This window comes from Haemaphysalis longicornis, unplaced genomic scaffold (assembly GCF_048455015.1).
Source record: "Haemaphysalis longicornis isolate Haplotype H1 unplaced genomic scaffold, Haemaphysalis longicornis Haplotype H1 scaffold_5, whole genome shotgun sequence".
NCBI classification, from domain to species: Eukaryota; Metazoa; Arthropoda; class Arachnida; order Ixodida; family Ixodidae; genus Haemaphysalis; species Haemaphysalis longicornis.
This window is the reverse complement of record NW_027526385.1, coordinates 5,815,936-5,833,381: the sequence shown is the minus strand read 5'-3', so window position 1 is coordinate 5,833,381 and position 17,446 is coordinate 5,815,936. Positions and strand designations below refer to the sequence as shown.

The window sequence follows — 17,446 nt, the reverse complement described above, 5'->3', positions numbered from 1 at the left end:
CGTTGAGTGGGGCGCGCATTCCTTCCAACAGGCATCGTTGTAAATCAAGCAGGCAAAAATTCACGGAATCAAGAGTGCACGCATTTTCACCCCATTCCCTGAACCAGTAAATTTTGCGACCGCTACGAATAAAAGAAGAAAAACAAACAAAAATTGGTGCACTTTCATTTCGTGAAGATGGATGACCTGCGAAGCTGGACGCAGTCGACGGAGGGCACAAAAAGAAAAGAAAGAAACGTTTGTAATTTGTGCTTTAGCATACTTCCTAGCCATTTAGCTGAATGAAACTTGGAAGGACTCGCACTTAATTCTAGCAAACAAACGTGGGGCCGTCTGTTTGATTGATTGATTGATTGATTGATTGATTGATTGATTGATTGATTGATTGATTGATTGATTGTAGGGTTTAACGCGCCGACGCAACGCAGGCGATGAGGCGCGCCGTAGTGGAGGCTCCGGATTAATTTTGACCCCCAGGGGATCTTTAACGTGCGCCGAAATCTCGTACACACGGGCTTTTTTGCTTTTCGCCCCCATCAGAAAAGCGGCCGCCGCGGTCGGAAAGCGAACCCGCGACCTCGTGCGGGGCCGTCTGTTTCCCTCCCGCGTAGTAGGCATCTTACTGTGTAACACACAACTCAATCCGCTCGACCAGTGACGACACCAGACGGGTCGTATTCGGCTGTTTGACGTCCACGTGTACGTCTCCCGCCAGCACAACGGACATGTCATCACTGAGGGCATAGAACCTGTAAGCTTCCCGTGCACCCCCCCCCCCCTTTTCTCCATCCACTCTTCGCCCGTGCACGCATAAATGCACGCCGGTGGGAACGCACGAACGAAAGCAGCGCGGGTCGCAGCCACGCAATACACCGATCATCGTGGTTATAAACTTTTATTTACGTTTGTAAGTAGTAAGTCTAGCCACATGTCACCGAAGCTACCGCGCTCAATGGGCGGCAACAATAGCGAAGTGGCCGCTTTTGCAAGGCTGCGGTTTTGTGGCTGCACTTCCGCATTCGTTTGGAGCATTGTCTGCCCTTTCACATTAGATAATTTACGTTTCTTACTGAAACTGCTGCATACTTAACAACCTAGGCAGGATATGTGGCTGGTGCGTAATGCGGTGCATCATACTATCTGGTGCGTCATACTATCAGCCCCTCGGTGGTTGAACGATTGCAGCGCCAGTGTCCCCTTGCGTATATTAGCATGAAACTGTATGCTTGTTATCTGTTCTCTTTTTCACAAAGCGGGCGGACGCAAGACGCAAGTTCGCAGGCTTCCCAGGCTGGAATGGCTCAACCAACGTAGAAGAGTTTTTGTAAGTCCACTCCGCTACAGCTTTTAAGACCGTGTGGCTCAGTTCGCAACTGCACAAGGAACATTTCGTGCGGCAAGTGAAGACACGAAGGATCCTTGTGGTGAAAATGAGCGACGCTCAGCGATACAGGTACCGCGTTCAAGGCTTCGGCGTGCACGTTGACTACAGAGTGATAGAATTTCTCGACGACGTAGAGGACGTGTGCGTATGTAGCTACTGTGGTGTCGTTAGTCAACGCTCGTATGTCTTCACTTGCTTGCACGTCGCCTGCTTCTTATGCAAGAGTAAGTTTCCTGATGACATGTGCCATATCGATAAAAAAAGACATAGCCTCGTCGTACAAAAAAAATATTTCGGCACTGTGAACGCGAAGAAAGTGCGCTGTCTGAACACGGATAGCGGCTGCAACTTTACGGGGCCACTTGGGGAGTTGAACGACCACCTGATCAGTTGTGACTTCTACCTGACGACATGCCAAAAGTGCGAAGCCGCCGTTGTCTTCAAGGATATGACAGAGCACTACCCTCAGTGCAAAGGACCTGGTGTCGACACGGTTGTCCTTGCCGCCTCGGACGCGCGTTCCCTGCTCGAAGACTTCGGCAACGCCCACAACGAGCTCCAGCGGGCCCTGGATTCGAACACTGCGGACGGCGAGAGAGAGCTCAGGGCTGCAGTGGGGTCACTGGGCGAGCAGTTCGCCAGACTTCAGGGTCAACTCGCAGTGCCGGGAGCTGGTACCGCTGCGTCAGGATTGTCCCGCCCGGGTAAATGACTGGGTGATTGATGTCGCGCTCTCGGCCACCTGTCTACATCGCCCCATTTTGTATCCTCTCGTCGTGGCTGCTTTAGGAGCTCTATGTTTGGTCCACAGGTTTTGGCAGTTGTGCTAAAACGCGTAAAAGTTGCGCTAAAATTGTGTGGGCTAAAAAGCGTAAAAAAGGGGGCAGGGAATGTACGCCACGAACGTTGCGTATTATGGCAATGTTAATTTGTAAGACAAGCGACCGTCCCTTGTCTTTCTTAGTTGTACGCGAAAAGTAAGTGTACGATTGATCTGTTCGCGGAGCAGTTGTTCAATCCACTTGTTCCGCTATCGTGCAAATTCCCGATGCTGGTCGCTTTGAAGTCTTGAGAAAAGCTTTAGATCCGCCTTGCCTGTGTGCAACGCCCAACCACTTTGCTTGTGTATATGTATGAAGTTTTTGTTGTTGATTTTTCTTTTAATATTCCGGCATCGCAGATGACGTTGGTAGCAGTGAGGCCGGTTCCGCTGCTGGTTCCGAGAATGTGCAGAGAATGCGCCTCTTTCGCGTGCTAGCAGATGACGTTTCGTCGGGCCGTAAACGCGTCTCAGTAATCGCTAAGATCGCAGGCATAACTTGATTTTTCCGAGTGTTCGTTATACGCATGTAACGCCAATGCGTAATGTATGCCCCCCTCAGGCGGTTACGTTCGTAACCGGGTGAACCGATGTACGTACAATAGTTCTCTTCATTTGCAGGGCCAGAGGAGGACAAGTCGGCATTTGTCTGTTCATATATCGTACACCACAAAACGTTCATCGGCCATTGACGGCTGTCTCTTGGTGGGATGCGTTCCTATGCATTCCCGGCGATGTGTCAATGGTTCCTCAGACGTTATGCATATACTATGTTGTCACGTATCCAGACTGCAGGGGCACTATACAGATCGTTGCTAATAAGAAAGCAGTCATTATTTCTGTTGAAAGTAGTGTTGCAACTTGAAAGCAATGTTTGGTCTTTTTTTTTTTTTTTCACTGCAGTGTGGTCCACTGTGCAGTTAGTCTTGTTACTATACAGCAAATTGGGTTATGCGATGTAGGACTTAAACAGGATACTGATGGCTGATAGAAATAACGCCGACGCAATTCAAATCCGGCTTTGAAGAGTGATACCACAGCAGCTTTTAACTCTGGTGTACACCTTAGCTTTATTCGTTCAATATTTTGGCTTCGTTATCGGTACAAAGAAATTCTGTGCGTGCCTGCGAATTGCGCTGTGCTCTGACAGTTACTGGTATGCGATGTTCCTGCGGTACATTCTTCTCGTTGGGCCTTCCGGGCCGTTCTTTTTTGTGTGTGTGTGTTGCCGTAAATCGTGGCATGCGCACCAATTGTTGCGCCTGTATATGATTTCTGTTGTAATTGCTGTGAATAAATCGTGTTCCTGGATTTTTTTACCGTGCGTGCGCGCCCACAATGCTGGCACAGTCGTCGCAAAAGTTTAGTCCTTAAACTAGATAAAGGTTCTGCTGCCTCGCGCGTCTAGTTTCGTGGAAGTAGCCGATGATAGGCTTGAGTAAGAAGGGGCTTGTGCAAAACAGCTTTGTATCGTCTTGCGGCACGTTCTAGCTTCATGGGCTGTCATTCAACACGCGCTAGACGTGCTTTGTGAATCCGCCTCCAGCTTGATCGTTGACTATGCCATTATACACGTGCGGAAAAAAATTGAAAGTCTCAGTAGCCACATAGACATTTTACGCAACGCCGCCACCTATGTATCGTGAAACAGATCGTCGCGTGTTCACACCTCGAGGGGCCCTGCAATTTTTTATAATGCGTACCCACTTGATATTTCGGAAGAAGAAATTAAATACGGCCTCCTTCAACCCCCCCCCCCCTCACACACACACACCCACCACCACACAGTAGTTTCCAGCATGACAACAGCGTGGTGTTTTGCCCATGGATGTCGAGGGGTAAGTACCGCAACTCTCTGGAGAGCCGTCGACAGCGGGCAGTTGAGTATAAGAAGCGCGGAGCACTGTAACGACGGGGCCTAAGATTCGCCAGACGGTGTTGACTGGCATGAGTTTAGTACCGACGAGGAAACGCTGTGAGGAACGAGGATTGCAGCGGCCGGCCAGTTGGTATACATGTTTGATTGCGAAACAGCGCGACGAACACGAGGCGGCAGACAACGGCACACGGACGGAGCGCTGACTCACAATTATCGCTAGACAGGAAGCGTGAGACTCCACGGAAAAATAATAAAAAACAGAATACGTCGAACACAACTCACGCAAAATGAAGCACAGTAATCCGCATCACAGATACCCTGTCCGAAAGCGTATTCTCACAAGTCACGTGCACCACCACATGCACCCTTATCGAGCCTTCAAGAAACAAAACTTATTCCCTCGTGAGAGCAATGGAGGTGGCGCTTACGCAATCTCGCTGCCTCCCTCCTATGTGGTTCTCGTATCTCCCGCCTCGTCCTATCCGGATACTGCCCCAGCACGTGGCACTGCTCGAACGAAGGGAGGCATATGAAATTGCCAAGATGCGCGGCAAGCGTACGCTTCCTGACGGGTTCCGAACGCCACATTCGTGTTCACGTGGGCTGACGTTGAAGCAACGCCCCGTTTCCCGACGCACGAGCGACCACGGAATCTCGTAAATTACCGCATCCTTACATTGTAAAAGTGGCTTTTGCGTGCTTCTTTCTTTCTTTCTTTCTTTCTTTCTTGATTGATTGATTGATTGATTGATTTATTGATTGATTGATTGATTGATTGATTGATTGATTGATTGATTGATTGTGGTTTGAGACGAAGATACACTTGGGCTCAACCTAGTGGGGGGCTCCGGATTAGGTTTGACCACCTGGGTACAGTGAACTAGAATACTTGTTAGTTCACTGTAACCTGGGGATCTCTAACGTGCGCCCAAATCTCGACACACGGGCGTTTTCGCATTTCGCTTCCGTCAGAAGAGCGGCCGCCGTGGCCGGGAATCTAACCCGCGTCCGTGGGCTCAGCGGCGGCGGGTTTGTCGCACAGAACCTTTCTGGTTTACTTTACGGCACAGGCTGCTCAATTTGTTGGCGCAGGCTGCGTGTCCTCGCCGGAAATTTGGAGACTTATGAAGTGAGGTCCCCTGTAACAACGAAATCCATTTCTTAGATTTGAGATTGCACCTGTGTGATAAGCACCTTTGTTGGCGCCATCCGAGCCGTCTTAAAAAGGTTTCATTCCATTCACGTCCATTCCAGGGTCGCAAAGCGAGGGCTGGCACCGCCCGCAGCCAATAATTATCTGTCAAGATCTTGCTATGATTGTATCCAGGGCACACTTGGCAACCGAACACGACGCCCGCGTTTTGCTGGTTTTCTCGACTCGCTTCTCTCCAGCATTGGACACGAGCTCTTGAGAGACGTGTGGAGACCACCAACTGAACAGAAACCTCAATTAGAAAAGAAGTGAAGGAAGCTCGCAATAACGCGTGAGACTTGAAGGTAGCGATTCTGTGCGCAACCTCACAACCATCACGACGGTTTTAATTCCACGATTGCAGCCGATTTGCCTCTTCTTCGCTGCCGCAACGACCTTAACTCCATCTTTGTGGGTATAAGTGTGAGCTTCCTTCATTTTTTTGGAAGTTATAGGCATTGGACATAAAACGTTGTTTGGGAATACGCCGGAGTTCTTTTTTTTTTTTTGCCCAATCTTTGCCAATCGCACTAAACGGATATATGTCGCTTGAGAAACGTGCACCGGCGACGCTGGGCGGTCGTCGCGTGGAGTAGCCATTCATGGAGTAGTTACGGAGTAGCCATGGAGCAGCCGTAGAGTACAGTGGAAGCAGGCCTCTATTTTATGTTTCTCTGCGAGGGTGCCACTTGTTGCTTCTCAGCAAAATTTGCATCTAAAATGAACGTTTATGGCACAAGGCCAACTAGGGCAAAGAGCGCCAAAACAATGGTTATGTATGACGGTTGAAAATGTAACACGAAAATGAACACGAAAACCGATTCCCGTGGTATAGACGTTGAGCTCTGATAGGACAGGAAGACATTCTGGGCTGCACTGCGCATGCGCAGCTAGAATCTCCACCGGTATCACCGCCAGCACAGCCGTGTGGCGGAATGGCTGCTCCCAGAACGAATAAGTTAAAAAGGTCTGTATATAGGTATGTTGCAACCCGCCCCCCGGCTGGGCCGCGCCGGGAGTGCGCGAAGTTGAACAGAGCGGCCAGGGCAAAAGAGGGCGTTTATTGTCCGGCTTGGGTTTTTATAACAAAAGGTAAGAAGGCAGGAGGGAGACAAGGACGAAGAAGGCGCCGCGCATGCGTAGACTGACGGCGCCTGAGCAGCGGGGCCAACCGTGCAAAACGTACGTAATTTCAGGGAACACTATCTAGCCGTTGAATACAAGGAGGTGAAATTGGATACTACAGTATATGCAGCGTAAGACTATGACTACAGTATATGTAGCGTAACAATATGATGCCAAATGTTCTAAAGCGCTGCACAAAGGCGAGACCCGGAAAGAGAAATAAGACACAGAGCGCAGTACTGCTTTCTTGGTGTTGCAGTCTCGTTTTCGTGCAGCGCTTTTGAACCTTTGCAATCATGTACCAACTCGTAAAAAACCACAACTCCGCTAAATCAAAATATGTCTGCCGTGTTGCAAGGCTTTCCATTACAGTAGGCATAAAAACTTGGTGGATGTCACCTATGTAGCTTTGAAGACGATAGGTGGTAGGAAGAAGCCTTTGGAGAAATCTTGGGGGGTTAACGCAGAGAGAAATAATTGGATCAAAAAAAAAACACAGACAGGATTTCCCGCACTCCTGACCAGGATTTCCAGCAGTTAATTGTTTGCACGCTTGCCTCCGCTTAAACACGATGCATGAACGATGTGTGATAAAGCCTTGCAAGCATGGCACAACTGGCACGTGCACAGTTCTGGGTGGGCAAAGGCAATTATTATTACTATTATAATTCTTTATTCGGAAGGGGGTACTCAAGGTCTAGTCAGGGATGGGGAAGGCGGTAAAGAAGGTGAGGGCGTCTACATTCTCTTGTGTATCCCCGTGGTACAAGCGAAAGTCTGCAGGGAAATAAGTCTCTTTTGGGTGAGCCCGGCCCAGAGGAAGCGATGTCCACTCCTGGAGGGTCTTGATGTACGGCGGAAGATGGGCTCTCTCCGCCGCGAGCCCCGAGCACTCCCACAGCATGTGCTGCATTGTGGGCCTTGTTGGCGCATGAAACGAGGAGTAGGTTACGATGGTGGTCCCCGTGGAGTTCTAGGGGGGTTCTCTCAGGTGTCTTGAGCGTGGGGGACGTATGCCCGCCACCTTGCGAGCACGTCCTCCGTAAAAATAAAGCTCTGGTGCCATGCACCTAGCCTTAGCCGACCCCTCCTTAGCCGACCCCTCCGAGGGCATCCTCATCACCATTACCACCAGCACCTGACCCGCGCCATGCACCTGGCAACATCCGCGTTGAGTGGGGCGCGCATTCCTTCCAACAGGCATCGTTGTAAATCAAGCAGGCAAAAATTCACGGAATCAAGAGTGCACGCATTTTCACCCCATTCCCTGAACCAGTAAATTTTGCGACCGCTACGAATAAAAGAAGAAAAACAAACAAAAATTGGTGCACTTTCATTTCGTGAAGATGGATGACCTGCGAAGCTGGACGCAGTCGACGGAGGGCACAAAAAGAAAAGAAAGAAACGTTTGTAATTTGTGCTTTAGCATACTTCCTAGCCATTTAGCTGAATGAAACTTGGAAGGACTCGCACTTAATTCTAGCAAACAAACGTGGGGCCGTCTGTTTGATTGATTGATTGATTGATTGATTGATTGATTGATTGATTGATTGATTGATTGATTGATTGATTGATTGATTGATTGATTGATTGATTGATTGTAGGGTTTAACGCGCCGACGCAACGCAGGCGATGAGGCGCGCCGTAGTGGAGGCTCCGGATTAATTTTGACCCCCAGGGGATCTTTAACGTGCGCCGAAATCTCGTACACACGGGCTTTTTTGCTTTTCGCCCCCATCAGAAAAGCGGCCGCCGCGGTCGGAAAGCGAACCCGCGACCTCGTGCGGGGCCGTCTGTTTCCCTCCCGCGTAGTAGGCATCTTACTGTGTAACACACAACTCAATCCGCTCGACCAGTGACGACACCAGACGGGTCGTATTCGGCTGTTTGACGTCCACGTGTACGTCTCCCGCCAGCACAACGGACATGTCATCACTGAGGGCATAGAACCTGTAAGCTTCCCGTGCACCCCCCCCCCCCCCCCCTTTTCTCCATCCACTCTTCGCCCGTGCACGCATAAATGCACGCCGGTGGGAACGCACGAACGAAAGCAGCGCGGGTCGCAGCCACGCAATACACCGATCATCGTGGTTATAAACTTTTATTTACGTTTGTAAGTAGTAAGTCTAGCCACATGTCACCGAAGCTACCGCGCTCAATGGGCGGCAACAATAGCGAAGTGGCCGCTTTTGCAAGGCTGCGGTTTTGTGGCTGCACTTCCGCATTCGTTTGGAGCATTGTCTGCCCTTTCACATTAGATAATTTACGTTTCTTACTGAAACTGCTGCATACTTAACAACCTAGGCAGGATATGTGGCTGGTGCGTAATGCGGTGCATCATACTATCTGGTGCGTCATACTATCAGCCCCTCGGTGGTTGAACGATTGCAGCGCCAGTGTCCCCTTGCGTATATTAGCATGAAACTGTATGCTTGTTATCTGTTCTCTTTTTCACAAAGCGGGCGGACGCAAGACGCAAGTTCGCAGGCTTCCCAGGCTGGAATGGCTCAACCAACGTAGAAGAGTTTTTGTAAGTCCACTCCGCTACAGCTTTTAAGACCGTGTGGCTCAGTTCGCAACTGCACAAGGAACATTTCGTGCGGCAAGTGAAGACACGAAGGATCCTTGTGGTGAAAATGAGCGACGCTCAGCGATACAGGTACCGCGTTCAAGGCTTCGGCGTGCACGTTGACTACAGAGTGATAGAATTTCTCGACGACGTAGAGGACGTGTGCGTATGTAGCTACTGTGGTGTCGTTAGTCAACGCTCGTATGTCTTCACTTGCTTGCACGTCGCCTGCTTCTTATGCAAGAGTAAGTTTCCTGATGACATGTGCCATATCGATAAAAAAAGACATAGCCTCGTCGTACAAAAAAAATATTTCGGCACTGTGAACGCGAAGAAAGTGCGCTGTCTGAACACGGATAGCGGCTGCAACTTTACGGGGCCACTTGGGGAGTTGAACGACCACCTGATCAGTTGTGACTTCTACCTGACGACATGCCAAAAGTGCGAAGCCGCCGTTGTCTTCAAGGATATGACAGAGCACTACCCTCAGTGCAAAGGACCTGGTGTCGACACGGTTGTCCTTGCCGCCTCGGACGCGCGTTCCCTGCTCGAAGACTTCGGCAACGCCCACAACGAGCTCCAGCGGGCCCTGGATTCGAACACTGCGGACGGCGAGAGAGAGCTCAGGGCTGCAGTGGGGTCACTGGGCGAGCAGTTCGCCAGACTTCAGGGTCAACTCGCAGTGCCGGGAGCTGGTACCGCTGCGTCAGGATTGTCCCGCCCGGGTAAATGACTGGGTGATTGATGTCGCGCTCTCGGCCACCTGTCTACATCGCCCCATTTTGTATCCTCTCGTCGTGGCTGCTTTAGGAGCTCTATGTTTGGTCCACAGGTTTTGGCAGTTGTGCTAAAACGCGTAAAAGTTGCGCTAAAATTGTGTGGGCTAAAAAGCGTAAAAAAGGGGGCAGGGAATGTACGCCACGAACGTTGCGTATTATGGCAATGTTAATTTGTAAGACAAGCGACCGTCCCTTGTCTTTCTTAGTTGTACGCGAAAAGTAAGTGTACGATTGATCTGTTCGCGGAGCAGTTGTTCAATCCACTTGTTCCGCTATCGTGCAAATTCCCGATGCTGGTCGCTTTGAAGTCTTGAGAAAAGCTTTAGATCCGCCTTGCCTGTGTGCAACGCCCAACCACTTTGCTTGTGTATATGTATGAAGTTTTTGTTGTTGATTTTTCTTTTAATATTCCGGCATCGCAGATGACGTTGGTAGCAGTGAGGCCGGTTCCGCTGCTGGTTCCGAGAATGTGCAGAGAATGCGCCTCTTTCGCGTGCTAGCAGATGACGTTTCGTCGGGCCGTAAACGCGTCTCAGTAATCGCTAAGATCGCAGGCATAACTTGATTTTTCCGAGTGTTCGTTATACGCATGTAACGCCAATGCGTAATGTATGCCCCCCTCAGGCGGTTACGTTCGTAACCGGGTGAACCGATGTACGTACAATAGTTCTCTTCATTTGCAGGGCCAGAGGAGGACAAGTCGGCATTTGTCTGTTCATATATCGTACACCACAAAACGTTCATCGGCCATTGACGGCTGTCTCTTGGTGGGATGCGTTCCTATGCATTCCCGGCGATGTGTCAATGGTTCCTCAGACGTTATGCATATACTATGTTGTCACGTATCCAGACTGCAGGGGCACTATACAGATCGTTGCTAATAAGAAAGCAGTCATTATTTCTGTTGAAAGTAGTGTTGCAACTTGAAAGCAATGTTTGGTCTTTTTTTTTTTCACTGCAGTGTGGTCCACTGTGCAGTTAGTCTTGTTACTATACAGCAAATTGGGTTATGCGATGTAGGACTTAAACAGGATACTGATGGCTGATAGAAATAACGCCGACGCAATTCAAATCCGGCTTTGAAGAGTGATACCACAGCAGCTTTTAACTCTGGTGTACACCTTAGCTTTATTCGTTCAATATTTTGGCTTCGTTATCGGTACAAAGAAATTCTGTGCGTGCCTGCGAATTGCGCTGTGCTCTGACAGTTACTGGTATGCGATGTTCCTGCGGTACATTCTTCTCGTTGGGCCTTCCGGGCCGTTCTTTTTTGTGTGTGTGTGTTGCCGTAAATCGTGGCATGCGCACCAATTGTTGCACCTGTATATGATTTCTGTTGTAATTGCTGTGAATAAATCGTGTTCCTGGATTTTTTTACCGTGCGTGCGCGCCCACAATGCTGGCACAGTCGTCGCAAAAGTTTAGTCCTTAAACTAGATAAAGGTTCTGCTGCCTCGCGCGTCTAGTTTCGTGGAAGTAGCCGATGATAGGCTTGAGTAAGAAGGGGCTTGTGCAAAACAGCTTTGTATCGTCTTGCGGCACGTTCTAGCTTCATGGGCTGTCATTCAACACGCGCTAGACGTGCTTTGTGAATCCGCCTCCAGCTTGATCGTTGACTATGCCATTATACACGTGCGGAAAAAAATTGAAAGTCTCAGTAGCCACATAGACATTTTACGCAACGCCGCCACCTATGTATCGTGAAACAGATCGTCGCGTGTTCACACCTCGAGGGGCCCTGCAATTTTTTATAATGCGTACCCACTTGATATTTCGGAAGAAGAAATTAAATACGGCCTCCTTCAACCCCCCCCCCCTCACACACACACACCCACCACCACACAGTAGTTTCCAGCATGACAACAGCGTGGTGTTTTGCCCATGGATGTCGAGGGGTAAGTACCGCAACTCTCTGGAGAGCCGTCGACAGCGGGCAGTTGAGTATAAGAAGCGCGGAGCCCTGTAACGACGGGGCCTAAGATTCGCCAGACGGTGTTGACTGGCATGAGTTTAGTACCGACGAGGAAACGCTGTGAGGAACGAGGATTGCAGCGGCCGGCCAGTTGGTATACATGTTTGATTGCGAAACAGCGCGACGAACACGAGGCGGCAGACAACGGCACACGGACGGAGCGCTGACTCACAATTATCGCTAGACAGGAAGCGTGAGACTCCACGGAAAAATAATAAAAAACAGAATACGTCGAACACAACTCACGCAAAATGAAGCACAGTAATCCGCATCACAGATACCCTGTCCGAAAGCGTATTCTCACAAGTCACGTGCACCACCACATGCACCCTTATCGAGCCTTCAAGAAACAAAACTTATTCCCTCGTGAGAGCAATGGAGGTGGCGCTTACGCAATCTCGCTGCCTCCCTCCTATGTGGTTCTCGTATCTCCCGCCTCGTCCTATCCGGATACTGCCCCAGCACGTGGCACTGCTCGAACGAAGGGAGGCATATGAAATTGCCAAGATGCGCGGCAAGCGTACGCTTCCTGACGGGTTCCGAACGCCACATTCGTGTTCACGTGGGCTGACGTTGAAGCAACGCCCCGTTTCCCGACGCACGAGCGACCACGGAATCTCGTAAATTACCGCATCCTTACATTGTAAAAGTGGCTTTTGCGTGCTTCTTTCTTTCTTTCTTTCTTGATTGATTGATTGATTGATTGATTGATTGATTGATTGATTGATTGATTGATTGATTGATTGATTGATTGATTGATTGATTGATTGATTGTGGTTTGAGACGAAGATACACTTGGGCTCAACCTAGTGGGGGGCTCCGGATTAGGTTTGACCACCTGGGTACAGTGAACTAGAATACTTGTTAGTTCACTGTAACCTGGGGATCTCTAACGTGCGCCCAAATCTCGACACACGGGCGTTTTCGCATTTCGCTTCCGTCAGAAGAGCGGCCGCCGTGGCCGGGAATCTAACCCGCGTCCGTGGGCTCAGCGGCGGCGGGTTTGTCGCACAGAACCTTTCCGGTTTACTTTACGGCACAGGCTGCTCAATTTGTTGGCGCAGGCTGCGTGTCCTCGCCGGAAATTTGGAGACTTATGAAGTGAGGTCCCCTGTAACAACGAAATCCATTTCTTAGATTTGAGATTGCACCTGTGTGATAAGCACCTTTGTTGGCGCCATCCGAGCCGTCTTAAAAAGGTTTCATTCCATTCACGTCCATTCCAGGGTCGCAAAGCGAGGGCTGGCACCGCCCGCAGCCAATAATTATCTGTCAAGATCTTGCTATGATTGTATCCAGGGCACACTTGGCAACCGAACACGACGCCCGCGTTTTGCTGGTTTTCTCGACTCGCTTCTCTCCAGCATTGGACACGAGCTCTTGAGAGACGTGTGGAGACCACCAACTGAACAGAAACCTCAATTAGAAAAGAAGTGAAGGAAGCTCGCAATAACGCGTGAGACTTGAAGGTAGCGATTCTGTGCGCAACCTCACAACCATCACGACGGTTTTAATTCCACGATTGCAGCCGATTTGCCTCTTCTTCGCTGCCGCAACGACCTTAACTCCATCTTTGTGGGTATAAGTGTGAGCTTCCTTCATTTTTTTGGAAGTTATAGGCATTGGACATAAAACGTTGTTTGGGAATACGCCGGAGTTCTTTTTTTTTTTTTGCCCAATCTTTGCCAATCGCACTAAACGGATATATGTCGCTTGAGAAACGTGCACCGGCGACGCTGGGCGGTCGTCGCGTGGAGTAGCCATTCATGGAGTAGTTACGGAGTAGCCATGGAGCAGCCGTAGAGTACAGTGGAAGCAGGCCTCTATTTTATGTTTCTCTGCGAGGGTGCCACTTGTTGCTTCTCAGCAAAATTTGCATCTAAAATGAACGTTTATGGCACAAGGCCAACTAGGGCAAAGAGCGCCAAAACAATGGTTATGTATGACGGTTGAAAATGTAACACGAAAATGAACACGAAAACCGATTCCCGTGGTATAGACGTTTTCATTATTTGAGCTCTGATAGGACAGGAAGACATTCTGGGCTGCACTGCGCATGCGCAGCTAGAATCTCCACCGGTATCACCGCCAGCACAGCCGTGTGGCGGAATGGCTGCTCCCAGAACGAATAAGTTAAAAAGGTCTGTATATAGGTATGTTGCAACCCGCCCCCCGGCTGGGCCGCGCCGGGAGTGCGCGAAGTTGAACAGAGCGGCCAGGGCAAAAGAGGGCGTTTATTGTCCGGCTTGGGTTTTTATAACAAAAGGTAAGAAGGCAGGAGGGAGACAAGGACGAAGAAGGCGCCGCGCATGCGTAGACTGACGGCGCCTGAGCAGCGGGGCCAACCGTGCAAAACGTACGTAATTTCAGGGAACACTATCTAGCCGTTGAATACAAGGAGGTGAAATTGGATACTACAGTATATGCAGCGTAAGACTATGACTACAGTATATGTAGCGTAACAATATGATGCCAAATGTTCTAAAGCGCTGCACAAAGGCGAGACCCGGAAAGAGAAATAAGACACAGAGCGCAGTACTGCTTTCTTGGTGTTGCAGTCTCGTTTTCGTGCAGCGCTTTTGAACCTTTGCAATCATGTACCAACTCGTAAAAAACCACAACTCCGCTAAATCAAAATATGTCTGCCGTGTTGCAATGCTTTCCATTACAGTAGGCATAAAAACTTGGTGGATGTCACCTATGTAGCTTTGAAGACGATAGGTGGTAGGAAGAAGCCTTTGGAGAAATCTTGGGGGGTTAACGCAGAGAGAAATAATTGGATCAAAAAAAAAAACACAGACAGGATTTCCCGCACTCCTGACCAGGATTTCCAGCAGTTAATTGTTTGCACGCTTGCCTCCACTTAAACACGATGCATGAACGATGTGTGATAAAGCCTTGCAAGCATGGCACAACTGGCACGTGCACAGTTCTGGGCGGGCAAAGGCAATTATTATTACTATTATAATTCTTTATTCGGAAGGGGGTACTCAAGGTCTAGTCAGGGATGGGGAAGGCGGTAAAGAAGGTGAGGGCGTCTACATTCTCTTGTGTATCCCCGTGGTACAAGCGAAAGTCTGCAGGGAAATAAGTCTCTTTTGGGTGAGCCCGGCCCAGAGGAAGCGATGTCCACTCCTGGAGGGTCTTGATGTACGGCGGAAGATGGGCTCTCTCCGCCGCGAGCCCCGAGCACTCCCACAGCATGTGCTGCATTGTGGGCCTTGTTGGCGCATGAAACGAGGAGTAGGTTACGATGGTGGTCCCCGTGGAGTTCTAGGGGGGTTCTCTCAGGTGTCTTGAGCGTGGGGGACGTATGCCCGCCACCTTGCGAGCACGTCCTCCGTAAAAATAAAGCTCTGGTGCCATGCACCTAGCCTTAGCCGACCCCTCCTTAGCCGACCCCTCCGAGGGCATCCTCATCACCATTACCACCAGCACCTGACCCGCGCCATGCACCTGGCAACATCCGCGTTGAGTGGGGCGCGCATTCCTTCCAACAGGCATCGTTGTAAATCAAGCAGGCAAAAATTCACGGAATCAAGAGTGCACGCATTTTCACCCCATTCCCTGAACCAGTAAATTTTGCGACCGCTACGAATAAAAGAAGAAAAACAAACAAAAATTGGTGCACTTTCATTTCGTGAAGATGGATGACCTGCGAAGCTGGACGCAGTCGACGGAGGGCACAAAAAGAAAAGAAAGAAACGTTTGTAATTTGTGCTTTAGCATACTTCCTAGCCATTTAGCTGAATGAAACTTGGAAGGACTCGCACTTAATTCTAGCAAACAAACGTGGGGCCGTCTGTTTGATTGATTGATTGATTGATTGATTGATTGATTGATTGATTGATTGATTGATTGATTGATTGATTGATTGATTGATTGATTGATTGATTGATTGTAGGGTTTAACGCGCCGACGCAACGCAGGCGATGAGGCGCGCCGTAGTGGAGGCTCCGGATTAATTTTGACCCCCAGGGGATCTTTAACGTGCGCCGAAATCTCGTACACACGGGCTTTTTTGCTTTTCGCCCCCATCAGAAAAGCGGCCGCCGCGGTCGGAAAGCGAACCCGCGACCTCGTGCGGGGCCGTCTGTTTCCCTCCCGCGTAGTAGGCATCTTACTGTGTAACACACAACTCAATCCGCTCGACCAGTGACGACACCAGACGGGTCGTATTCGGCTGTTTGACGTCCACGTGTACGTCTCCCGCCAGCACAACGGACATGTCATCACTGAGGGCATAGAACCTGTAAGCTTCCCGTGCACCCCCCCCCCCTTTTCTCCATCCACTCTTCGCCCGTGCACGCATAAATCGGCGACCGCTTATGTGCGCGTGCTTAAACGCGAAAGGCACCGGCAAATAACAGTTGTGAAAGAGGGGTCGGCGGTGGCGAAAAGGAACGCCGGAGCGGAGCCGAGTAGAAGTTTTACCAGGAATTAAAACTGAAAAGGCTAGATATACAACTGCTTCGCTGTAATAAGGCAAAAAAAATGCTGCTAGGTGTGCAACGTCATCGCATCCTGTAACTTTCGTGTAGAGGTACATCATCATCATTGTCGTCGTCATCGTCCTCACAGTGCGTCAAAGACCTCGTCGCCATGTTGCCCTTAATGAAGCCGCGGATACACTAGCGAAAATGGCATTGTCGTTACCTATTGTGGAGGTGCTTCCCCCGTTTGCTTGCGTGTTGTTAGCCCGTTATCGACAATACCTGTTGGCCCAGGACGTGTCCGATCACGGGCTGCACACCTCTCCGGAACTCGAACACCTCAGGTTTCGGTGGAAAAGAAGCCTCTGCCAAACTCGCTCGTGCGAAGATCTCAAAGGCACACCGTCGCAAAGCGCGGAAGCTTGCTGCCACGCGACCGATACACCAGCCTGCTGTCGGCACCTGCCTATTTCGTCCCACTGACCGCTCTGCCTCCTTCCTTGCGGTATCGAGGGAGGCAGTCGCCCGTGAATTGGCCGCTGTCGCCGGTGTCTCCCAAGTGAGAATGAACACTCGCTTAAACGTTGTTACCGCCGATGCCGAGACTGCGGAGTGCCTCTCTTCTCTGCTGGCAACGGAGGAAATATGCGGTATACCCGTACGAGCCTATCGACCCGTCGAACGCGGCACAAGTCGTGGCCTGATCTTCGGCGTGGACCCGCAACTCACGTCGGACGAGATAATGGCCAACGTTAAATCCGATGTGCCGATAAGTGAAACGTCCCGGCAGCGCAATGGTGCAGTGGTGATGCACTTTGCGGGACCGGTCCCACCCGCCTTCGTCGCTGTCTACAAGCTGCTGCTCCCCGTGAGAGCCTGCCGTCCCAGACCTGTCCAGTGCGGCCGATGTGGGAGACTTGATCATGTGACGGCCGGCTGCAAGGGTACCGTGAGGTGTGCGCGTTGTGGGGGAGGACACAACTCACAACAGTGCACCGCAGGTGTTGCCCGCTGCTCCAACTGTAGTGGCCGCCACAGTGTGACGGACCCCCGTTGCCCACGCTGGCAGCACGAGCGCCGTGTGGCCACAGCCATGGCCCAGGCGCTAAAGCCAGTGCCCCGTGCTGAGGTCGAGGCGTCGGTTCTATCAGCGCAGCCCAGCTACGCCGAGATGGTCAGGCGGTGCAGCACCCAGCAGCAGACACGGCTTGGCCCACAGACTCCCCAGGGACGACTGCAGCCCCGGTCTCCAGCCCAGCGAAAGGCAGCCAGGCGCGCCACTGCCCAGCAGCC

The 17,446-nt window shown here is 50.6% G+C and overlaps 1 protein-coding gene across 1 annotated transcript; it reads left to right on the top strand.

Moving 5' to 3' along the window:
- Nucleotides 1–947: 947 nt before the first annotated feature.
- On the top strand, nt 948–3,886 carry LOC144139032 (uncharacterized). The gene is made up of 2 exons (XM_077671523.1): nt 948–2,088; nt 2,826–3,886. The coding sequence occupies exons 1-2, from the start codon at nt 1,431–1,433 to the stop codon at nt 2,894–2,896; spliced, it is 729 nt and encodes a 242-aa protein (XP_077527649.1). The 5' UTR covers nt 948–1,430; the 3' UTR covers nt 2,897–3,886.
- Nucleotides 3,887–17,446: the final 13,560 nt, after the last annotated feature.

Excerpts from the sequence above, each read along its gene's own strand:
- LOC144139032 (XM_077671523.1), top strand. The coding sequence starts at position 1,431 with ATGAGCGACGCTCAGCGATACAGGTACCGCGTTCAAGGCTTCGGCGTG. Across the intron at positions 2,089-2,825 it reads GTCAGGATTGTCCCGCCCGG|GGCCAGAGGAGGACAAGTCG; the intron begins GTAAATGACTGG and ends CTTCATTTGCAG.